Genomic DNA, 23,168 nt, shown 5'->3' on the forward strand with positions numbered 1-23,168 from the left:
GTAATAAATAAGTTACAAGATTGTGAGCAACGGCAAAATTACCTCAATAATGTTGTGAGATGGGTAGCAGGCAATGGCATGATGATAACGGAGTTAAAAGTCAGGTTGTGAGTTTCACAAATAGGAAAAGTCCTCTCAGTTTTAATTACTGCGTTGATGGGGTGAAAATTCCTTATGGGGATCACTGCAAGTACTGTAAAATGGGGTAACTTCAGCCATTAAAAAAAAAAATGCTATTTGTTCGGGGCATCGACCTATAGAGATCTTTTGCCCCTAATTGCAACATGTAATATGAACCTGCGTGTAATTGGAATGGAGGAAGTGTAGTGTTTTGAATGTGAGGAATGGAACGCTAAGGACGACACAAACACCCAGTCCCCAGACCAGGGATATTAATCATTTACAATTGAAATCCCATGACCCAGCTGGGAATCGAACCCGGGGCTGCCGGGTGACAGGCAGATGCGTTGCTCCCTACACCGCGGGTCCGGACAACTTCGGCCATACAGGGTAATTTTGGCCACTGACGAATAGCAACACTTATTTTCTCCTGCCTCCTATACTGAAAAATATGAACCACTTGTAACAACTAAAATGCACATACAATAGAATGCTCTATCAACACTCAGTAGTCCAAAGAACACAGGCGGACTCATTGTTGAGTCAATAGATTTTTTTCGCAGCCCCGACTACTGTCTTGTCTGGTAAGAGTAGAAAACATACTGTTCCCTAGCCCCAGCATTCAATTCTCCATTCCAGTTGTTTATGGGATCTAAATGTAAGTATGTCTGGTAACTGATCAACACAATTTGATGCATTTTATTCAAATAGGTTTTTCAGGGAATAGTCTTGTGATAAAAGTTGTCCTCTTCCAGGGTAACTTCGGCCATGCCAAGAAGATACAGGAAAACATTACGCAGCCGCGTTTATTGTAATTACAATCCTGTTTACTTCAAGAACACATTAGAGGAGATTAATAAAGGAACAATAAACGGGGAAGTTTATCCCGACATGGGGGGTGAAAGACAGTTCCCACTTTCAATGATAGAGACACATATCAGTTGACATGGATGATACACATTTAAGAACTTAATTGACGGCCGAGATATTTTCTAATTTAGAAGACAGTATATTGTGAGGACAGTCTAAAAGATTGCTTATTTTCCGACATCCTTTTCTCTCCATACAATTGGGCTTTATGATTTTCACACCTTTTATTTATTATATTACATACCATTACAAATATTTATGCAATGCAACATGTAATTTGTAATATCATACAATGCTGGTATTCTTAGGCTAAATAAAATAGTTTCTTCTTTGGGGAAAATGTTAATTTGATCGCTATACATCTGTTTCACCACAAATCATTTTAATTTGTTTGTGACTGTTGATACTGGACGTTCTGCAGGCTTTTAGAAAACATTCACGGTGGCCGAAGTAACACTACATCGAAGAAAACTTCATTTCTTGAGTTATTTATATGGGTAACTCCGGCCACTCCTTCGATAATCATAATTCACTACTGAATAACAATTAGAATTATGTTCATATTTAAAAAAGGAAGAACAAACATGGCAGAACTTATATTTTTCAGAAAATTATAGGGAATATTTTACATATTAATTTTAAATGATATGAGAAAGTGGACGAAGTTACCCCGTTTTGCGGTACCTAGGTATAAATATAAGGAAAGATCTTATTTTAATGAGGATTTAACTAACTTAAATATTGAGTTGTAATGAATAGGCAGAAGAAAAATAAATTTCTCATATTTTTCATAAGATTATTTTCAATACGGATTCGCTATGATTTTCATTACTTGTAAGTAAGTGGTATGTTCCGAGCTGTCAGTGGAGAGATGGAGTGGAATGACATTAGTAGACGAATAAGTTTGAGTGGTGTCTTTAAAAGTAGGAACTATCATAATATGAAGATAAATTTGGATTTCAAGACGACAAATTGGGGGAAATATTTGTTTATAGGAAGGGGAGTTAGGGATTGGAATAACTTACCAAAGGAGATGTTCAATAAATTTCTAATTTCTTTTAAAAGGCTAGGAAAACAGCAGATAGAGAATCTGCCACCTGGGCAACTGCCTTAAATGCAGATCAATAGTGACTGATATTGTAGAAACCGAGAGTGAAATAACAATGGAAGAGGTGGGTACTGCTGTCCAATGAATGAAATTGGGATAAGCAGCTGCACTGGATGAGTTGTGAGCGAATATGATAACACCAGCAGGACCCATGTGTCTACAATGGCTGCACAAGCTATTTATACGTATTTGGAAAGAAAAAAACTAATTCCCTCATCGGAAACTTAGGTTTTCCATTAGGAATTGCTGGGCGGACAATAATTTCATTGTGGAGATTTATCTCCCATATGCAGTTATCGGATTGTGTCCCTACTAATTGACTTCTGATAAATACAACTGCATACAACAGAGTGTCAGTGGGTAAGGTCTAATGCTGACTTTATAGAGCAAATGCCAGAAAAGCCTTACACCTGATTTTGGAAAGAAAAATTTGTACCAAATGACTCACCGATTTATCATATCTATTAATTAATGCACTGAGCCCCCGTGGCTCAGGCGGCAGTGCACCGGCCTCTCACAGCTGGGTTCCATGATTCAAATCCCGGTCACTCCAAGTGAGATTTGTACTGGACAAAGCAGAGGCAGGACAGGTTTTTCTCTGGGTACTCCAGTTTTCCCTGTCATCTTTCATTCCAGCAACAAACTCCAATATCATTTCACGTCATCCTATCAATCATTAATTATTATTATTATTATTATTATTGTTAATTATGGCGAATGAACGTACCATTTCCACTTCTATTATAATGTCTAAATTTTAAGAGTCATTGTTTAAGAAGCCTATCTCCTGAACAGTTGAGATTTCTTCTTGATGGTGCAGAGCACAGTTCTCTGCAAAATGTACAGAATTTTGCCTTATTTTCTTGTCACGGCATAAGCCCAAAAGCCTATACAGTATCATGTCTATAAGTACGGGCCGTGAAAGCATCAATGGCAACATTAATTAACAAGATAAAAATGTTGTATCATGAGAGTAAAAGCAGTGTACAAGTGGGGAGTGGTGACTCTGAAACATTTTATACAATAAAAGGTCTCAAGCAAGGAAGTGAACTATCGCCATTATTGTTTATGATATTGATGGATGAAATCATAAAAAGTGTAAAATAGAGTATCAGTAGTGATGGAGTGAATGCTTTGTTATTTGCAGATGATGTGGTGATTTGGGGAAAGGGAGAAAGGGAAGTACAAAGGATACTGGACGTTTGTAATGAAAATCTGAAGTAGTTTGGAATGGTTATTAGTAAAAAAAAAATCTCTAGTCATGCACTGTGGAAAAGGGAAAAAGAGTAGCCAAGTGAACATAGACGGAGAACGGTTAGAGAATGTAGAACAGTTTACATATCTGGGTAGCATTGTTAATGGAAGGAATGAAATCAACCCTGAAATTAATAACAGACTAAGTAAAGGTACAATATTTTATCATCAAGTCAGAGAGCTTATATGGGATGACAAAGTACCCAAGAGAACGAAATTAACATTATATAAACAGTACTTCATACCAATTGTAACAAATGGACTAGAAACGCTGGTAACTAATAAGAGACAAGATAGTAAGATCCAAGAAGTAGAAATTAAATTTTCAAGAACATCGGTTCAAAAGACAAGGGATGGCGTGCACCAACCAAGAGTAAATTCTACTTCCGTAGTAAAGTACTCTTGAAGTCAGCATTCGGCGACTTCCATATGAGAGTAAATTAATTCTGAAGTATTTTAGTCCATTCGGATACTCCTGGACTAAATTACTACAAGAGTAAAATGTTGAAGAGCTCCATCTTGTAGTATATTACTAAAGAAGTAAATAACGTACAAATATAAGTTAGAATTTACTCTCACGTCGTGCATGGAGTAAGCTAAGTTTAGACTTGTTGACTAATGATAATATCGTGCCGTATATGAGAGGAAAGATGTTTCAAACGTGTTTATGGATTACTTAGATTATATTGACGATCTTGACGCAGTGAACGATGGGAAATGTAATAGCGCGTAGGCCTACAGTGCGTGAAAGGCGAGAGCCGTGTAATGTGAACATGGCGAGTTTCAGGAATGTTTTCGGCCTTAGGAAGGAATCCATTACTTTCCTTCTAAATCTACTTGGAGATCACTTACAGCTGAATTCTTGTCTTAATTTTGTTGTATCTCTCAAATTACAGTTGCTGTGTGCCCTACGAGTGTTTCGTACCGGAACATTTCAGTACAGTTGCCGGTGATCTAATTAACGTTTACCGCACAACTGCTAGCCGTATCTTTCATCGCGTAGTTAAAGCACTCGTTGAAGCTAAGAGGGAGGTACGCCTGCAAATGATGATGATCGTTCGGAAAATAAAAGGATATTCTTCACGTTGGCAGGTTTCCACACATCGTGGGTGCAATTGACTGTGACTGTGCGCATATTCCCATTTATTGCCCTCTCGGTGACAACGGTGAACTTTTCAGAAATTGGAAGAGGTATTTTTTTTTCAACTTGCTTAACGTCGCACCGGCACAGAATAGGTCTTATGGCAACGATAGGGCAGGAAAGGCCTAGGGATTAGGAAGCGGCCATGGCCTTAAGGTAAGGCCTACAGACCCAGCATTTGCCTGGTGTGAAAATGGGAAAATTTCGCTGTGGATGTAGGCCATCTGTATGAAGAAACCGCCATCAGTTTTAATTTTTCCCGCGTGTCCATGACTTTCTGCTTTGCTTCCGTCTTCGCTTTTAAGTCCTTCTACAGAATCTTAACTTGCTTTTCACTGCGTTTTCCATCACTCGAAGCATCGAATTCTTTCGTCACGACTTTCCATGAATTTCTTTTCTTATCAAGCATGTTTATGTTGTCAGAGGTGCCAACCTTTGAAGTGGGTTATCAGTAATCCCATTTTTAACCCCCCCCCGCCAAAAACTTTTTTCGCACCCAGCAGCTGCTTTTCGGTGTAGGTTTTCTTGTAACATACTTCCCCCTGAGATGACATTTTCGTCTTCAGAAGCATAAGCGATTCCAGTGTAGATGTACTTAGTGTAGGCCTGAATTCTGTCTGATTTTTCCTAACAACACTGAAAACGCTTTCTGTGAGAGAGTTACTATGAGGTACACTTAGTACTGCAAATACAACATTACTTAAGGTTTTATACTTAATCTGTCCACTTTCATTTTTAAGCTCTGCAATCTTGCCCCAATTCACATCAATGTTAGGTCCATGTACAATATATTCCGGGAAAGTATCACACTGGTAAACTGCAAATTCCTCTTCAAGTTTGTCATGTTCACTTTCTTTGACCAAAGTTGGGAATCGTCGAACAAAGTATTCAAGAGATGAATAGGAAACCTTCGTTCTGAGAGAGATGTCTACAACTTCGGCATGATGAAGAAATTCATCATCAAGGGGAAATTTCCTGGTAATGTAACTGCAAGCTGCCATATAAAACTCTCTTACAGAATTATAAAACATCTCTTCATCACAGTCATTATCTTTCAAGTATGCCCTAGCTTTTGCTCCAATTACCAAGTCCTCATTGGCTTTCTGGTATTTCCTCCTCTTGAATTCAACACTCAAAAGGGAGGTAGATTCTGACTGAAGAGAACATGGCTGAACAAATCTGACCAATAGGTCAGTTAAAAGACCAGTAAGTTTCCTCCTAAGAAGATGCTGGAGCATCTTGTTGAAGAAATATATTCACAGAGTTAAAAACAGGAAGTGTACTCTGAAGAAAGTAGCAAAACAGTTTTGTGTGTGGGTCTTGTATGAAAGATTTCACAGTTTCAAATTGCTTGGTGGTCTCACTTTTATGGTGGGTCTCACTACAAAACATGATGTCAAAGCTTCCCACTGCTCAAGAACTCTATCAATAGAGTGAAGAAGCGGGAGCCAACGGGTACTAACATATTTCAAAATTTTGTGACCCTCTGTGCCACAAACAGCCTGATAAACTTTCAACGTGTTTTGTCTTTTAGAACTCTTGTCAAGATAATAATATAACTGAACTGATAATGAGGCTCTTTCCTGGGTTCTGAAAAGACCCAAAAGAACGGGAAGACTAACGAGGTGGGCGCTGAGAATTTCTGCCTTCAATTTTAATGTTCGGCACATTCGTGGAACTGAAAATGTAATCGCTGATGGGCTTAGTCGCATGTTTGATGGAGAGGAGGCTGGTGAAAACTTAGAAGTGTCGACAACGAACGCACAGCCCACCTTCGTATCTCTCATTGAACCAAACGCTCGCGGGAAACAAAAGGAAGTGACGACCAAATAACTGCCAAATATGTTTGGTAGCCAACGTACAAGCATTGAAACGAGGCGGGTTGACCAGTAATGCTCTAAGAGATTGAACATTTTTTACTTCTTTCCTTTTTTTCGCAGAAATTAATTTTTATCGTGACAAGGTTGCTTTTCCGTAATAATTTCCCCTTCGACCGTAATGCCGTAATCGCGAAGTGAAATCCGTAATCATTACGGACAATCCGTAATAGTTGGCACCTCTGTGTTGTGTTTCTTACACCTTATATCCTTTGCATAGATCGTCATTATCTCTATTAACACGCATTTATCTTTTTCGCTTACGTTTTTTCCCCGTTTCCTATCGCACATAACCTTATGTATTTAGATTTCTTTAAAGAAGGTACACGAACACAGCACTACTCCGCGAGTAACGAACGCTACTTCTGTAGTAGTAACTAAAAGAGTAAATTGTACTTCAACTCTCCGACGTTACTTCCGGAGTAAATAACTCCCGTAGTAATTTACTTCTGTAGTATGGACTTCTTTAGTAAACGCTACTTCCGTAGTAATTTACTCCAAGATGGTGCACGCCACCCAAGAAGAGATAGAATTCAAAATATTAAAATCAGAGAAGAGCTAAATATAGAACCATTAGTACAAAGATACAGAAATCAAGACCGAGATGGTTCAGATATGTAAAAAGAATGTGAAAGGAACGGGTATCAAGAAGGGAATTCGAAAGAGAAGTTAAATGAAAGAGACCAGTTGGAAGATCGAGAAGTAGGTGGATGTATCAGATTTGAAAGGACATTAGAGAAGCTGGATTGGATGTGGCGGAAGTAATGGAGCAGGAAAAGTGGAAGGACAGAAAGGAGTGGAGGTGGCTTGTTAACCACACCCGGGCGACTGGAGTGGGAGATTGATGATGATGATGATGATGATGATGATGATGATGTTGATGAACTGAAAACTGCGCGAACTTAACCGCACGGCCACTTACTCGGTGTCATACTGAATAATCTGCATGGAATAGCCACTAGGGTCAATTACATTTCTGTATAAATCCATACTGTTTTTCATACCAGATACATCAAATATGAAAGTATTCCGCCTGGTTGGAAAACTAGGTGTGATGGCAGAATAGATGGCAATGTGATACGCTGCAATAAATAATTATAGTCATCTACACAAAGGAACACATAACACAATAAACAAAATGACAGTTCGGTATAGGAACAGGGAGCATCAAAAAGACTAGATAAGGACTAATATAAAACCACAAAAGGACAAAGACAATCTCATTATCTTCATACTCTGCTGTCTTCAAATAGATAGGCTCTCTCATCATAAATCCCAGCTCCTCCACGTTCTCCACTTCTCAGCCATTGATGAAATCTTTTCTGCTTCCCAGCTGCATCAAGAGGACAGGATTGAGAAGAGAAATAGAAGCAAAGGAACAATAACTGCATTACACATTCATTACAAACCACTACCTTTGACCACTATCCTATTTATTATCTTCATTCCTATCATTCCTAATTGAAGACTCCAAGGTATTACCGATATCTTCTGTAGAACTATCCTTCGAAGTAGAGTAAATACTTTTTAAATCACTGTTCTTAGATTCAAATATTTTACAAAATATATAAAGAGGAACGGAACCCCCAAAACTATTTAAAATACTTCATAAATTCTACTAATATCAATAATGTTAGCCCACTCATGATAAAACTCACCTCACGAGCCAAATTCAGGAAGTGGTTATTTAGGTGTGCATTTGACATAATTTCAACTAAGTCATCATATTCTGCCATGTTTTCATTTAACTCCAGGAACTTTTGCTGTCTTCCCAACATGAAAGCCAATTGCTTCTGAACAGATCTGAAATACAAGCAAACCATTTGTCATTAGATGCTTCATTATTCATTCTTTTTTACACAAATGAGCAGAGATGGGAGCACAGTGAAATGTAATCCTACCTAAAGAAGAACTAGTAACAAGCAAGTGGATGTAAGATTTCAGAATCTAAATACCTCCTGGACTGTGGACACACTTTGCATTTAGTCAAATTAACTACAGGTAGAACTTGGAGAGATACCTAGGCTTGTAGGGCTGGAAGCAGTTTCACAGGTGCAGGAAGATCCAGTTTCTCATAATCTCTCATTCAAAACAAATTATACTGACTTATGACTGGAGTAAAGGAGTAATAATACAGTGGAATCTCATTATTATGTTCCTCAGTAACATATTTTCCCGTTAATCACATCAAATTATAAAAGACCCGGTCTCAAAGCACTAAATTTTTATGCAAAATATTGCTTTAGCAAGTTTTTGTGTTCCCGCTTACTACGTTCAAATTTTGATGTTCTTCATTCAATATTTTTGCCAGTCCTTGTACATTTGATAGTGCAGTTGGACATGCAGCTACTGACATCCACACATGTTGTACCACATTGGAACATGCCCTGGAGCACTGACAGACTCGTTTCATGACGTCACACATATTCACTTTTCTCCCCTCGCATTCGGAAACGAGTTGAGAGAACGGCCATGGTCTACCTTCACATACTTCGTACTGCACAGTATTAGAGAGATTGGCATTTAATTGCTGTTTAAAGCATCATCTCGTTGAATTCTGTTGTGATAGTGATCACTTCTAAGATCATACAGACATCGGTATTGCTCATTAAGTACTATGAGTTTGATTTCTGTTTCACTCCAACAGTATGAATCATCCTGTAAAAGCCAACCACCTCATTCAAGCAGCGTTGGTTCAGATCATGTCACTTGGGCCCAGGTTAAGTGATTGCCTAAGCTTGGCAAGATAGCAGTCGAGAGCTCTGTTCCGTTTAGCAATGAGTAAGCTCCCTGTAGTGTCATCTATTCATTCAGTAATGATAGCTTGCCATACGGTGATATCCTGTTCTTGGCTATTTTTATCTGGGCATTATTTACGTGTTTGCAATGAAGAGGAAGTGAAACAAATAACAAACAGTGAAAAACTACAAATCCTTCAAGAAGTGGATCGCAATCCAAATATAAAGCATGTGAATGTAGCGTAGAAGTTAAACAATCTCCGTCAACTTTATAAATAGAAATGTTAGCAAACGTAAACTGATTGAAACTGCTTTTGAAGACGGGAAAAATGCTCTAAGAAAACATAATCCCCAGGGTCAGTTTCCAGAATTAGAAGAAGCTGTTCTGAAGTGGTTTGTGGAAGCGCAAACTTCAAATGTGCCGGTAGACGGGACTGTGGTTTGAGCTCAGGCAACACGTGCTGCACAAAATATGGGACTTCAAAATAAAGTATCTAATATCTGGATTGACAGATTCATGAATCGACATGACCTAGTTTATAGATGTGTGCAAGGTGAATCTGCTGCCCTGTATAATGACACTACATTGTACAAAACTATTGAAACATGGAAAACTACAACCCTTCCTGCAATTTTGAAACACTTATACTCCTGACTATATTTTTAATGCAAATGAAACGGGGCTGTTTTTTCATCATCTTCCAGATATAAAACCCTGGATTTTAAGGGTGCGAAGTGTCATGGTGGCTAACTTAAGAAGGAAAGGCTTACAGTTCTCCTGTGCTGTAGTGAAAGTGGAACCGAGAAGTTAGTACCACTGATTATTGGAAATGCATACAATCTGAGATATTTTAAGAATGTGCAATCTTTTCCATTCAAGTACACTTCTAACACAAAAGCATGGATAACTTCTGGAGTATTCAAAAATTTCTTACGCGTATGGGATGCAAGGCTTGAGGTAAGAAACAGGAAAACTGCACTCTTCATTGATCAGAGCCTCGATCATCCCCAAAATATTTATAGTTTGAGAAACATAAAAATCATTTTCCTCCCAGCGAACTGCACGAATAAGCCACAGCCTTTAGACCAAGACATAATACGATGCATGAAGCAAAAGTATTGTAAAAGGCTGTTACAGAGAAGACTGGCTGCAGCAGAATCAACTATGAGAAAAATCAACGTCTTAGATGCCGTGCATTTCATTAAGGCTGCCTGGGACTCTGTGGAGCAAAATACTATTTGGAACCGCTTCAATGTAGCCAGATTTTGTCGAGTTTGTGCTGATGAACAGGTAGCAGGTAGGGACCCTCTGCGGGGGCAGCCCTACCCAGGGAGTGGCGCCCCTGCCTATGTGAGTCCCAGAGCACACTGACCCGGTGTGTATCATCTGGTAAGGGTCCCAGCTCAGGGTTACGGGTGAAGACCTCAACGGCAGTGAAGGCGGAGATGAAGATCATTGGTACGGCGGAACTGGCGGAAGAGGCATCCTTGCTTTTTGGGATAGTTGGTGTCAGGTCAGAATATATTCTGCTATCGTATGCGACAGTAGACGGTACTACCTGCGACTGTCTGGCCGAGGGTCTGGCGGCCGATACCAAACCAGGCAAACTAAGGGGAAAACCAATAGCTGCGAGCAGAGGAGTTTTCCCTTAGAAGATTGGATAAGATGAGACCTTTGTGTGGGAAATAACACATAAATTCATCAGCTGCTGCCTTGCAGTGAGGCAGGGGACTGCCAAAGGCTAAGGGAGACCACCCTGAAAGAAAATCCTCTAGTACGTTAGGCCTAGCAAGTCAGTACAGGAGTACAATGCAGTTGCTTTCAAAATGAAAACGAGCCTCGGAAAGAAACATATTCTGAATGTTGACAATACTTCAAGTACTCTTGGAACTAATGACGACGTCATGTCCGATGTTCATTCAAGATGCACGAGAAGACCCGATCATAGAAACAAGCTTCGGATTGGAACCTTAAACGTTATGACTCTAACAGGAAAATGCAACGAAATCACGGATTTAATGAACCGTAGACATATTCACATCCTAGGGCTAAGTGAAACCAAATGGAAAGGTTGCAACACAAGAATGTTAGAGGACGGATATAAATTATACTGGAGTGGTAATCGTGCAGTGGCGAGGAATGGAGTTGGTTTTATACTCCATAAAGACATTGATAGTGTAACAGATGTCTCCTTCATCAATGAGAGATTAATCAAAGCTAAAATATACCTAAATGGAGAAACTCAAACTGTAATCCAAGTTTATGCTCCCCAGCAGGGTTGTAGCGATGACCAAAAAGCAAGCTTCCTAGAAAAACTAGAGGACATCATTGATGAAGAGAACATAATGATAATTGGGGATTTTAATGCCCAGGTAGGAACTGATAGGTCAGGTTATGAAGGCATTATTGGTCCATATGGATTTGGTAATAGAAATGAGGAGGGTGAACTTCTGCTTGATCTATGTACACGAAACCAACTCCTGGTGAAGAACTCGTGGTTTCAGAAACGGGATAGCCACAAGATAACGAGATACAGTTGGGACGGTCAGTATAGATCAGTGATAGACCTTATCATCACAGATAGGTCAAGTGGAGAAAAGGTGCATGATGTAAAAGTGATACCTAGTGAGAGCCTTGATAGTGACCATAGACTCCTCATTGCAGACCTAAAAGTCACCAAACCTATCATTAAAGTAGACAAGAAGAAAAAACCACGAATTAAAGACTGGAAATTGAAAGATGTGGAAGTCAAACAGCAGTTTCAAGAGGAAATCAGAGCTAAAATACCAATAACAGACACAAAGAAAGGTAATGAAGAATGGAATGATTTTAAGGAAAGTCTGGTTGGTAGTGCAGATAAAATATGTGGAAGAACAAGCAGAAGAGTGAGAGAGAAAAGAACATCTTGGTGGAATGATAAAGTGAAAGAAGCCATAATGAAAAGGAATAAAGCCAAAAAACTTCTTGATGTGGCTAAGTCTGACAGAAGAATCAACAGTGACCAAATAGACAACAATAAATTGGAAGAGATAGCAAAGGAATTTAGATACAGAAAGCTGGAAGTCAAGAGAATTGTACGGGAAGAAAAAGAGAAAAGTTGGAAAGAATTTACAACTAAACTGGAAGAAGACAGTAAAGGGAATATGAAAATGATATATGGAATAGTTAAAAGTAAAAGATCAGATAAAGAAGCAATTACAGCTCTGGAGACAGCAGATGGGAATATAGTTCGCAATATGAAAGATATCACGGATACAATGGGGCAGTATTTTGACAAGCTCCTAAATGGCCCTAAAGAGATCTCTCTTGAGGATGTAGGACAGAAAACAATAGAGGAAGATATCCCAATTACATGGACAGAAGTAGAGCAAGCTCTCCACAGGATGAGAAGTGGTAAGTCAGCAGGAGCTGATGAAATTACAGCTGACATGATTAAAGCTGCTGGTCCACCAGGAATACAGTGGCTGTATAGAGTTCTCAGAACAATATGGAAGGATAATGAAATACCTGAAGATTGGACAAAAGGGGTGATAGTTCCTATCTTTAAGAAAGGTAGTAGAAGGAAAAGTGAAAATTACAGAGGCATTACCCTCCTATCACACGGCCTTAAAATTATGGAGAAGATCATTGAAGCCAGAGTAAGGGATATACTAGAGCCTATCTTAGAAGAGGAACAACATGGCTTTAGGGCTGGAAGAAGCACAACAGATCTGATATTTGCTTTGAGGATGTTGGCAGAGAAACACTGGGAAAGAGGAAAAGACCTAATTATTGTGTTTATGGACCTTGAAAAGGCGTATGATAATGTTCCTAGATCAACTATTTGGAAAAGTCTTAGAAAACTTGGTGTACCGGAGTACCTTATTAGGAAGATCCAAATGCTATATAGTAATTGTAAAAGCTGTGTCAGAATTGGAGATGGTCACTCTGAATGGTTCAATACAACCAAAGGAGTACAACAGGGAAGTGCCTTGTCACCACTTCTATTCATAGCAGTTATGGATACCATTTTAAAGGAACTAAAAGGAAAAGGTAATAAAGATCTTCAGGCTCTGGTGTTTGCAGATGATGTGGCAATATGGGATGAAACAGAGGAGGGAGTGCAAAATAATCTGAATGCATGGTGTAAGAAGTTTGATGATTATGGAATGAAATTGAACCCATCAAAAACAGTAGCATTAAAAATCAGCAGACATTATACAGAATGCAACATAAAAATACAGGACCACCAAGTTGAAGTAGTACACCAATTCAGTTATTTAGGAAGCGTAATCGCTAGTAATAACAGAGCTGAGATAGAAATAACAAACAGAGTAACCAAAGGCTCTAACTTTTACAGCATCGTTAGACACCTACTATGGGATCAGAAAGTCCCACAAAGAACAAAAATGACCCTGTACAAGTCATATTTCATTCCTATCCTTACATATTCTCTGGAAACCTGCACACTAACATCAAAGGATTATAGTAGGATTCAAGCCTGTGAAATGAAATTTCTTAGAACTGCCCTCCAAAAGACCCGACTTGATCATGTGAAAAATGATGAGATCCGATCTAACCTAGGTCTAAATGAATCGATGGAGGAAAGACTTAGGTCATCTAGACTTAAATGGTTTGGGCATGTTAAACGAATGAATAGCACAAGGTTACCATGTGCTTATTTGGAAAAGAGAATAACAGGTAGAAGACCAGCTGGAAGACCGAGAAGAAGATGGATGGACCAACTGAGGGAAGACGTGGAGAGAAGAGGATGGAATTGGGAATCTGTCTTGGACAACGAAATGTTTTTGAATAGGCAACTTTGGAAGACGCTCGTTTTCAAACACCCTACCCGGCTCGCTGGAAGGGCAAACCGATGATGATGATGATGATGTGCTGATGACATTACTCCAAATGATTTTTCTGGATGTGAAGAATGGCGCTGAATAGCATGAGAGGTCACTTTCGAAACATACGTCAACGTTGGTGACAATGTTCCAGTGTATGAAACTATGACAGTACATGAAATACTTGAAGAACAGAAGATGGGAAAACCGTCAGTGCAGGTTGAAATTGATGACAAGCCCGATCCTGAGCCAGTTCCCATGGCAACAAAAGTGATGGAGGCAATGGACATACTGAAGAGATACGTGTGTAGTTTTGAAGTTGATGACAAAGTAGTGACTTTATTAAACAGGATGGAGAGTATAATTTAAAAATTAAACCCAAGAAAGCAATCAACCATACTATTGTATTTCAAACCAGTGTAAATGTGTGTGTTCGACTGCAAGGTAAGATGTATTATTAGAATTAAAGTTCATATACTGTAATTCATTTTTACATTGTTGTTTAATCCCCCTGTAAGTTACTGACAAACCTGTGTTTATGTTGTGACTGTAGTAGTGCATATAACTAACTGATGATGATAATGCTTGTTGTTTAAAGGAGCCTAATATCGAGGTCATCAGCCCCTAATGGTACGAAATGAGACGAAATGGAATGACAAATTAAAAGTCCAAAATCCTACACTGACCAGAATTCAAAACGTGAGGACGAAGAATGAATAGATGGATATGAATTTAGAACAATCAGTGGATCCGACCCGCAATGTCTCGCATTCACAGAAACTGACGTGAAACAATAGTATTACCGACCAAGGGACTGCGTGTATAGCATAATACTGAATTGATAATGCTTTTAGTCTAACCGTCTTACTAATAAACGGTGTATAACTTTTATACAAGGTTTATACACCGTTTATGTGAAATTCGTTACTAATAAACCGTGTATAAGCCTCCTGTGTATACATCTGTTATAGTTATTCATTGAATTGCTTATACAGACAAGGACCCTTGTGTAAGCGTTGTATAACAGTGAGTAACGGAAAAAGAAACGAGTGAGCAGTTTATTTTCGTGATAATTATTGTCTACAGTAATATAATCATGGTGAAATATTCGACTTATCCATTTAACATTGAACACACATTGAAAGAATGGACGATAACGATGATCTTCACGATATTTTAAACATAGAAGACATACACCATTCAGAGGTTATGGAGGCTAGACATCTTCGTAAAGTAAAACACTTTGAAGAGATGGAATGACAATAACTATAAAAGAAATTATGGTTGGGCGTATTTTTGTGTAATAACGTGTTACTTTTGATATTGTGAGTTTATTATACATTATCTGCCCCTACAAAGATCTTTCTCAAATTTGAGTACCTATAAAATGGGACATATTCCTCGAGATAAAAAATGGCATAACTTGAAAACCATACGTAATATGATTTCCATACTTTGTAGTTGAATACGCAGAAATATGATGTATAAATGCCTAACAGAAACTTTTTTGATCAAACCTTTCTTTTAAGCTACAAAACACTTTTTCCTTTCTCCTGAAAAGTAAGGATTTTGGAATGTGTACCCTTCTCAACTCGCCGATTCAATTACAATTGCCTACGTTTTCCGTACCACCCCAGTTAGGAGCTTTTGATCTTTTCTTAGCTTTTCCATTTCTTTTTTGGCATTCATTACACAAGCAAGCTGAAGAAAAGTTGATATCAGTATAAGCCAATTTCCAGCTGTCTCACTTAGTGTTGCCACTGCCTTTTAGATATGCCGTGCTACTGTGCGACTTCCCAGAAAGTTTTGCTCGTACATAACCGGCAGAAGCGATCATAAAGGCGGTGAATGTGTGAAATACGCCAGTGAACTGCAGGAAGAGATTCCTATGCCTTGGAACAAGTGTATACTTGCTGTATACTAATACAATGCGTATACCTCGTTTATTAGTAAGAAAAATGAAAACCACTTATACAGGGTTTATTCACTGTATAACTAAACAAGAGTTAAACAACTGTATAAGGACTTTTTATTAGTAAGACGGTAAAGGGGTCCAAAATCCAAGTTATCGGCCCCTCATAATGGTACTTATTGTTAGGAAAGCAGAACCATGGTATTTGTCAAGTTGCGGTACTAATCAAAAGTAGCGTAGACTCGTGGCATTCCACGCAGTATGGTACCACTCACAGGTAATGAAATTCGCACATGGAACACAGACCTATGGTGTTTCGCACAGTGTGGTGCTATTTACAGGCAACGCAAACCTACCGTGTTCCTCACATAAGTGGACTAACCACAGGGACCCGCACTATCCCGGGGTGTTCCTCACGTAGTGTGTACTAAGCATAGGCAGGGCAGAACCATGGTGTCGCTCATCCCATGGTGTTGCTCATATAGGGGTACGAATCATAGGTACTGGAGAAGCCAGCACCGTACTCTATTGCTACTAATCACAAACCTATTTGGCACCTAACGTAGTGGTATAATACACAAGTAAAAGCGACCCATGGTGTTCCCCACGTGGTGGTACTGATCACAAGTAGTCTCAATCAGTTGATCGCCCCTTTTAGTCACCTCTTACGACAGGCAGGGGATACCGTGGGTGTAATATTCATCTGCGTCCCCCACCAACAGGGGGGTATGTAAGTAATTATTAGGCTTCGGTCACAGTGCAGGCGGTGGGCGGAGCGTTGCTTTGTGTAATGGCGCGGATGAAACCCAAACCTGCATTAGCAAATGCATGTGGCCATAGTGCGAGCGGCGCGTCATTCTGGAGGGGAAGTTGGCTCAAGGACAACGCTGCCTGCCGCCAGCCGCTCACTCCTGTTTGAGATTTCAGCTGCGCCGCTCACAATGAATGTTCGTGAGTTAACAAGAGCAGAGAAGGAAGTGTTAATTTCTGAAGTTCAAACCGCACTTTCCTATGGAATGACAAAGAGAAGAACTTCAAAAACCTATCAATGACAAGGAAAGCCTGGGAAGAGATTGGAATGATGTTAAATAACAAAGACAAAGTCACCTCCGTACAGGCCATGAAGGCCCTTGGAGGAGTGGAAGGTAAAGGCTTCCACCCTTGTTAACCGCGGCACGTGATGGGGTAGAGTGGTTAGCTCTACGCCCGGCCGCCTTTGACCCCAGGAATTAACCTGGTACTCATTTTTGGTGTAGGCTGAGTAAACCTCAGGACCATATCCACCTCCGGAAATGGAAATATCGTTTCTTAAATTTTACGACTTCCTGACGGGGATTCAAACCCACGTCCTTCCGGACGAACCGAGCACGCCTTTACCGCCTTGGCCAGACAGCCCCTAAACGATGTTAAATACACCAGGTAAATTGAACTAAAAATCAAACAGGTTATGAACATAAACAATGAACAAACAAGTGGAATCAGTGGTAAGGCTTTTTGCGGATGATGTTATTCTGTATAGAGTAATAAATAAGTTACAAGATTGTGAGCAACTGATAGGAAAAGTCCTCTCAGTTTTAAGTACTGCGTTGACGGGGTGAAAGTTCCTTTTGGGGATCATTGTAAGTATCTAGGTGTTAATATAAGGAAAGATCATCATTGGAGTAATCACATAAATGGGATTGTCATAGCTGCCAACTTTTCAAAATCAAAAATAGGAAGATTTTTTAATTCTTGGATTTCATCTCATATATTGTCGGGCTCCATGGCTAAATGGTTAGCGTGCTGGCCTTTGGTCACAGGGGTCCCGGGTTTGATTCCCGGCAGGGTTGGGAATTTTAACCATCATTGGTTAATATCCCTGGCACGGGGGCTGGGTGTATGTGTTGTCTTCATCATCATTTCATCCTCATCACGACGCGCAGGTCGCCTAAGGGAGTCAAATCAAAAGATCTGCACCTGGCGGGCCGAACCCATCCTGGGATCTCCCGGCACTGAAAAGCCATACGCCATTTTTTTCATCACACATATTGCGCCACGGTGTAACAAGGGAACATCGGCAATGGTTAAGTCGCCGATCGCAATGAAACTATGAAAACACATTGATGTACACGTTAAATCGACATCGGCATCAATTTTGGGTGCCAACATTCATTAGGGCGTTAACTACGAGGCCTAAAAGTTGCGACATTTCAAATTCCGTGCGATTAGCGAGGAATACCTGCTGGCCAATGCTAAGCCGGCACACTGCATGCCAGGAGACACGCCTCTGCACCTCCTCCTCTCCCCACTTCAACTGGTTCGCCACCGCAAGTTTCCCTTCTCCCCGTGCCTGCCCGTCTTCGTAGCTGTCGAAGAGAACCGGTGCTACACTTTGCGTACTCTATCAGCCTTCCTCATATCTCTCCTTTGTAATTTCCACATTGTATTAGTCGGTTTACGTTTTCTGAAATGTTTATGAAAACTTTTGCACTGGGCGAGTTGGCCGTGCGGTTAGAGGCGCGCGGCTGTGAGCTTGCACCTGGGAGATAGTGGGTTCGAATCCCACTGTCGGCAGCCCTGAAGATGGTTTTCTGTGATTTCCCATTTTCACACCAGGAAAATGCTGGGGTTGTACCTTAATTAAGGCCACAACCGCTTCCTTCCAACTCCTAGGCCTTTCTTATCCCATCGTTGCCATAAGACCTATCTGTGTCGGTGCGACGTAAAGCAATTAGCAAAAAAAAAGTATGGTGCCTGTTGTTAATTGTGTTTTGTTTCGGTTTTATTTTCATTATTTTTTAATGTTTCGAATAGACCAAAGATTGTTTTTGTTTACTATCAGTTATTGACAGGGAGTTTGCCCGATGTAATGTATACGGAGTCATTTATTGTGTTGCCTTGTAATTCTTTGTTTTTGTACCAGTTCGTACAATAGCCATTTGATGATATAGATGTTGATTCCCATAGGGAATCTGAAATATTTGTTCTGAATGAGTAAATTTATAATACCAATATAAATGGTCCATTATTGGACATTATAAATTTTCCAGCTAACTCATTCCTGGTTGCCAGCGTTTCGCCCCCGTGTGCTAGGTACCAACTGATGAGCCCAGCCTAGCAAACGGGGGCGAAACGCTGGCAACCAGGAATGAGTTAGCTGGAAAATTTATAATGTCCAATAACGGACCATTTATATTGGTATTACAATAGCCATTTAACGTTTTGCGTATGTAACTGCCATTATACCCAGAAGACTGTAGTGTGATACTTTTAATATCGGTACTTGTTGAATACATAGACCTTCGTCAGCTGTAACGCAAAAGTACCAGTACAGTAAGACTACAGGTCTGCCTGTGATTACTGTATATCTACTCCATATATAAATGCATATCTTTTTTATTTTTCAAGGCTTTTCTTATTACGTCAAACTTCACTACATTCCATGTCATACTCATATCAAAGTTGCCTATGCAACATTTACATTCAACAACCATCGCTGCAATTGAAATGTGTTGTGCCTGTCACTGCAAAACATAAATAAATCGTTCAGTACAAGCACAAATAAAATCATTCTACCTATAGGACTATTCCTTATACCAGAGTACGCAATACGGAAAATACCAGTAGTTTCAAACTCGGAGTTTATAATTGTTGTTGTCGTCCGTGTTGTCGTTTCGTTATGACACAACTGATAGCGTACACAAAATGGGTGGGGGAAAGGGGACATAAAAAGAAGATCTGGACCTATAACCAGGTTTTGATATCCCGAGGTACTGAATCTCATTACATTTATTGAGATCCTCTACCCGGGCAGGTAATTTCTTTAAATAACAAGGTACTGTAATGGTTATAGAGTCCGCCATGCCAACTCGCTATGCGCCGGGACAGTCACCCATTGCCCCACCCCCCTTACGCTCGAGCGCGCCAATCCCGAGCAACACTTGGTGCTAGACCGGCCCTCTCGCCTCCGTCCGCGGCCCCACAGCAGAGGACGACGGAAATTACTTGACTATTAATCAGGAGTCCTCTATCTCGCGAGGTTCCTGGATACATCTAGCATCCTGACTGTTCTGGAAGGCCCAGAGCAGGTATATAAGGAGAGGAGTAACTTGGAGTGACAGTCAGAGTGAGGGTTAGTTAGAGAATGAATGAGCGAAGAGCGCAGTCAGTGGTAGCCTGGGCTGAGATGTCAGCCTGATCGAGTATCTGCCTGTTGGAGCCGAGGACCCGTTCCTGTTTCCCTGATGTCGTGGAGCAGCGCGAAGGGAACACTGGGTGCAGACGTGTGCGGACTGCGAGCGGGGTCCGACGGATTGAGCGAACAGCGGATACTATCCCGACCTGCGAGACTGACGTGTAGGCTGTGGACCGTGACAGCGCTAACGAGTGTGACTGAGTGGCAGAGAGAGTGTACTGTAAATAATCGATGACTCTGTGTGTGTGTGTGTGTGTGTGTGTGTGTGTGTGTGTGTGTGTGTCATTGTAGATGGGACATGAGAAACTAAGAGAGAGAGCGCGAACCATGTACTTGTGTAAGTTGTGGCTTGGCTATCGTCTGTGTGTGTGTAAATCTGTAACTATAGTGCTTAGTTAATAAATCTTAGAAATAGGTTGCTACCAGGTTCTGTACTCATTTATTCATTTATTTACCCCGCCAACACGTAACAGTATTTAACGTTGTTTAAAGGTGGAAGATTTATTTAGTGGTGGGTGATTTATTCCATATGTATGTCCACTCTAAAGTACACTACCAACAGCTTTAAGGCGTTTTAGAAGTAAATAATAATTTAAGCGTAGGTAGGATGCGGTACCCCATCCGACATTTGACTACGCCCGGTGGTACTTAACTCGGAGTTGTACCCACGAATGTGACAACTCACCGGAATTAGCAGGAATGAAAATATAACATTTGAATAAAATATGGTTATATTAGTTTAAGTTATTTATTATCATTATGTCTGAAACGGAACATTATTTAAAGGATTTCAATAATTATAGTACGAAAAGAAGCAAAGTATAGAGCCAGTCCCATTCAACAGCTAAGCAGTCGGCCAGCCCGGGGAGAAGGGAAACGTGCGGTGGTGAACCAGTTGGAGTAGGGAGGGAAGGAGGTGCAGAGGCGTGTCTCGAGGCACACAGTGTGCCGGCTTAGCATTGGCCAGCAGGTATTCATCGCTGATCGCACGGAATTTGAAATGTCGAAACTTTTAGGCCCCGTAGTTAACGCCCTAATGAATGTTGGCGCGCAAAATTGATGCCGACATCGTTTTTACGTGGACCTCAATGTGTTTTCCCGATTTCATCGCGATCGGCGATTTAGCCATTAAGTATATAGAATTTTTTTTTTTTTTTTTAATTTACGTAACTCACCTCCACGAGCCAATCTTAAGCTCAAAAATGCTTCACACCCCTCCACTTCCCCCACCATACACAACTCCCTTCCGTGCGAAAAATCACAAACCTATAGCCCCGCCCCCTCCAAACCATTCCCCTCCTCACAGACGACATGCGTACACCAGGAGTAAAAACGTTAGCGACCACTAGTATCCTAACAACGATTCACACAAGAAGTCAAACAGGCCAACAACGCCATAGGTAAGCACCAACATCCTCTCTTCATCAACACTTTTTAAAAACCTTCCCAAGTTTTTTCTTCCATTCTCATTAAAATTAATACAGTTTTTCCTTTCTTCATTTCAGAACCAACCAATCTACAACTTCATTTTCAACAGCCACATCAAACCTTCACAGCATTCATCAATAAGATAAAAATTTCCAATTTCAACACTTTGAAAAAATATATTGTCAATCAGTTATGAAAACAACAGCCATTCAACCTCAAGTCAAATTTTACCAACGTAGAGAATAACTGCACAGCATCATTCTCTACAAACTTACTCCGATGACTCGAAATAAATTCAAGCCAACTTTAAACTTTATGTCTACACAATCTTACTGAACTATTCTAGAAACAACCTTTGAACTATAAACAACCTTTGAACTGTTTGACCTTCAAACATTACGGGCAAATATACGCTGGCATCTTCAACATTTGCCTAGCATTTTGGAATGTTTTTCCTTACCTTTTATATTTATTAATGTAATCCTTTCCATATTCTTTTACCTCATATTTAGGTGTTATTCTACTTATGCATCAAACTCTGACTACGGCTTTAAACCATCAGCTGCCACTCATAATTGTAAGACACCTCCATTTTTGAATGTACCACTTAAGATCCTACTATTTTAATATCATTTGAATGCACTGTATATTTTTAATGAAATGATTTTATATGCTTTCCACTATATACCGGTATTTAAAATTTAATTTTGACTAAGCCATCTTCTGTACCACTGTACCATCCTATGACGTCTTTTTCATCAAGTGAACAACACATGTTTTTATCATTACAATTGAGTTTTAGTTATTTCATGAACATTTGTATAACAGCTATAGAATGTTTGAAATGTTATCTGACAAAATAAGGTTTTGATTAGTGACTGAAGACGCCTCAAAATATGAGGCGAAACATGTCTCACTTCTGAAAAATGTTTTAAGTTGGATGTCAATATATTGTATTGTATTGAATAGGTGGAAGTAAAATTTAAAAAACATTTTTTTTCCTATATACTTAGCAAAATTTTCAATATGGACAGAAAGATGATTTTCATCACTTGTAAGATTTAGCCATTGCCGATGTTCCCTTGTAAGTGGAAAAAGGACAGGATGAAAGGTATACATATCTACAGTTACAATGTGAATTGACCATTAAATTTAAAATCTTAAACAAAAAAAAACCATAAAAATGGTTACAAGAAAATGTACCTAATCACTCTCCTTTATGACACATACATACGAATATTAATACAGTCGAACCTCGACATCTCAAACCTACATTACTCGAATTGTTAGTATCTCGAAGTAATTTAAATTTTCCGGTTGACTGTCCTATTCTTCACGTGTATGTATTTCTTTATTACTCGAAATTCGGTTACACAAATTTCTACATTTCTCGAAGCAAACATTTCCTCCTTTGAAGCAAAAAATACTCCGTAACTCGAATTATGTGCAACATTAACTGTGCAATATGGCATTTGAGGTATGTGAGGAACAGTTAACAAGTAAAAAAAGGGTTACAGTGAAGTTGGGAACTAATATGACGGCAACCGAAAAAACTCAAACTTCTTTTTTTTTTTTTGCTAGGGGCTTTACGCAGCACCAACACAGATAGGTCTTATGGCGACTATGGGATAGGAAAGGCCTAGGATTTGGAATTAAGCGGCCGTGGCCTTAATTAACGTACAGTCCCAGCATTTGCCTGGTGTGAAAATCGGAAACCAC

The 23,168-nt window shown here is 39.8% G+C and overlaps 1 protein-coding gene across 1 annotated transcript in view; it reads right to left on the reverse strand.

Annotated features, from left to right (window-relative positions):
• Window positions 1-23,168, reverse strand: part of Rpn1 (regulatory particle non-ATPase 1) — a 232,069-nt gene that overhangs the window by 103,010 nt on the left and 105,891 nt on the right. The window contains exon 6 of the mRNA XM_067140525.2: window positions 8,029-8,173. Within this exon, the coding sequence (XP_066996626.1) occupies window positions 8,029-8,173 (145 nt within the window). The remainder of the gene's footprint in view (window positions 1-8,028; window positions 8,174-23,168) is intronic.

Source organism: Anabrus simplex, chromosome 2 (genome assembly GCF_040414725.1).
Source record: "Anabrus simplex isolate iqAnaSimp1 chromosome 2, ASM4041472v1, whole genome shotgun sequence".
In the NCBI taxonomy this organism is placed as follows: Eukaryota; Metazoa; Arthropoda; class Insecta; order Orthoptera; family Tettigoniidae; genus Anabrus; species Anabrus simplex.